At 43.3% G+C, this 2,477-nt stretch overlaps 1 protein-coding gene across 2 annotated transcripts in view; it reads right to left on the reverse strand.

Annotated features, from left to right (window-relative positions):
* Nucleotides 1-2,477, reverse strand: part of LOC101851148 (60S acidic ribosomal protein P0) — a 36,518-nt gene that overhangs the window by 26,950 nt on the left and 7,091 nt on the right. For both annotated transcript variants that reach the window (XM_005107904.2, XM_005107903.3), the window contains one exon: nt 2,236-2,311. In XM_005107904.2, coding sequence (XP_005107961.1) covers nt 2,236-2,311 — 76 coding nt within the window. The remainder of the gene's footprint in view (nt 1-2,235; nt 2,312-2,477) is intronic.

The raw sequence follows: 2,477 nt of genomic DNA on the forward strand, positions 1-2,477 counted from the left end.
TGACAGCACAGAGACGAATCCGAGTACAGTAGTCTCCGCCTAAGATCCCACCGCTTACGATCCCGGTTCGCTTAAGATCCCGCTGTTTTAAGAAATGTCAGTCGCGTCAAAGATCAGCGACTATCAGGAATGTGATCACATACACGTTGTAAAACTCGATGAAGCAATACAATGTTTGCACCAGACGGGATCACACCGGGGTGTGAACTGACCAACACGTTTGTTTTCCCCGAACATCGCACTCACACCTGAGCTATCCCCCTAAACTTACATCACTCGCTGGGCCTACACGTTCGCTCCAGGCGGGATCACATTGAACTGTGAACTCTTCCTCGACCATTAGCACCTGTCTCTACTCCCGAATTTGCGAGACAGACTGAATTTTAATTGGTGTGTTCACAACGTAATGGTGTGTAACGACAAAGGCGGTTTGGGGGGGGGGGGCTCAGTCAGAGATGGAAAGCTGTAAATTTATGACAGGTAAAGGGGAGGGGTATCTGGAAAAGCGTAGATCTTGAGACTCATGATAGGATAATAAGTGAAAAAGGCTCGCCTCATGCCCCTATGCACTGCGATAGGTCATCAAAGTTAACCACTCTTCGCTCGCCATATGCCATAAACCCACCAAGGGGGCACGTCAGCTCATTGTAGAGTGGAGGGAGACCATTTTATCGATTGTGAGCCTTAACATGAGTCGCCATAGATTCTTCCCTGGGTTCATCTGTTAAGATCCCGGTTCGCCTAAGATCCCGCATTTCCTTGCTCCCGAGCACCGGGATCTTAGGCGGAGACTACTGTACTAATTAAATTTTATTTGCGGGGCGGCACAGCGTTTAGACAGGTCAGTATATATATATATATATATATATATATATATATATACTGCACAACCTGCATGTCACAAATGTTGCGTTAGTTATCAGTATGTCACCGGCTTATTTCTGAAAGCGAAAGTAGATCTTGATTTTCCCGATCAAGCCTCGGTGTCACGCACACTTTCGCCTGCCGCCATAACTGACTTTTTGCGTGAAACGTACTCTCGGACGGGGAAAAGAAGAACGAATATTATATCACAATAGCGACCGGCTAAAACGGAGTCATGTACCGCGGCTAGGGTTCAATGAAGCCTGTTTTGGCTTCATCACTCCCTACGCAGATTAATTTACGACCGTTTACCAAATGTTTACTACCTTCAAGGTGCAATTACTACCATTTACGACCTTTACGACCAGAGCGCCGAATTTACGACTTTTTTATGACTTTGCTGGACACCCTGTGATATGGATTTGGCCTAGATCTAGATCTAGGTTTAATGAGCGAGGAGGGTGGCGAATTCGTTCACTTCAGCATCGCAAAAACTGGAGAAAAGGACAGTGGGAATTAAGGGAAAAGGGAAGCAGTAGAAAGCTCTTACTGAAGGGAAAGAAGTGGAAGACAACTAGCCTTTGAACTCAAAGACACTTTTGCATTTCTTGTTACGAGTATTCATTTTTGTGTTTGTGAAAGTGAAAGCAGCTCTAGTTGTGAGAAGACAATGAGGAAATAACTCCTGTTTCATGAATTGGATAGCAGTGAAACTTCTATACAAGTTAACTATTTCTGCTTGAACTGTGGGGAGACAACGAAAAATCTCTCGTTTCATGAGCTGGACAGTGGTAAATCTTCTACAATTTCCACGTTTCTGAACCAATCGAACCAAAAGTAAGTGTTTCTGAAAGCTTATCATGTCACTGTTGTATACCACTGATTGTTTTATAGATCTGAGGTTCACATTTTTAAATATCGTAATTTTAAAAAGTAGACCCACGTAAAAATTTCCCTTAAAGTTGCCCTCAATTGCGCCATGTTTTAAAGGGGGCCCAGCTATGAATATCAATGAAAAATTATTTGCTCTAAAGCTCAAGAATGCCTTTATCTGTTGATAGTATTTTTACTTTGATTTGCCTGTGGGTAAAGCCACAATGACGATATTAAACTGTACAAAAATTGTTAAGTCACAACAGTTCACTCGTAGAGCAAAGGTCAAAGTGACCTCCCTGGCCACCCGGGCATGGCATGGCTGACCGGGTCAATTCCTCGGGTAACTAAGTGCTCCGCTCGGGAACAGCCGTGTCGCGTTATACTATGCCAAAGTCTATCCCGACGCGTTCGCGATCAGCACTCTAAGGGTTAATGATCAACTGTGCGACCAATTCCCACATACTGACCATCCAAATCTTCAAACTCACTACTTACTTCTCCAAGCCTGGGTTGCTCTCCAAGTGACCACGGATAGCTTTACGCATCATGGTGTTCTTGCCCATCAAGATGACTGGAGACAAGAGTCAAAACATTCAATTCAATAATTACACACTGCTATTAAAATTGGATATCAGAAACAAGACGAGTCGTAAAACAAATTAGCAATGCCAATGAAAATTTAAATTTTCACTTTTGCCCCCTTTTTTTTGGTACCTAAGAAAGAATTTTCAATTCTG

This window comes from Aplysia californica, unplaced genomic scaffold (assembly GCF_000002075.1).
Source record: "Aplysia californica isolate F4 #8 unplaced genomic scaffold, AplCal3.0 scaffold00641, whole genome shotgun sequence".
Lineage (NCBI taxonomy): Eukaryota > Metazoa > Mollusca > Gastropoda > Aplysiida > Aplysiidae > Aplysia > Aplysia californica.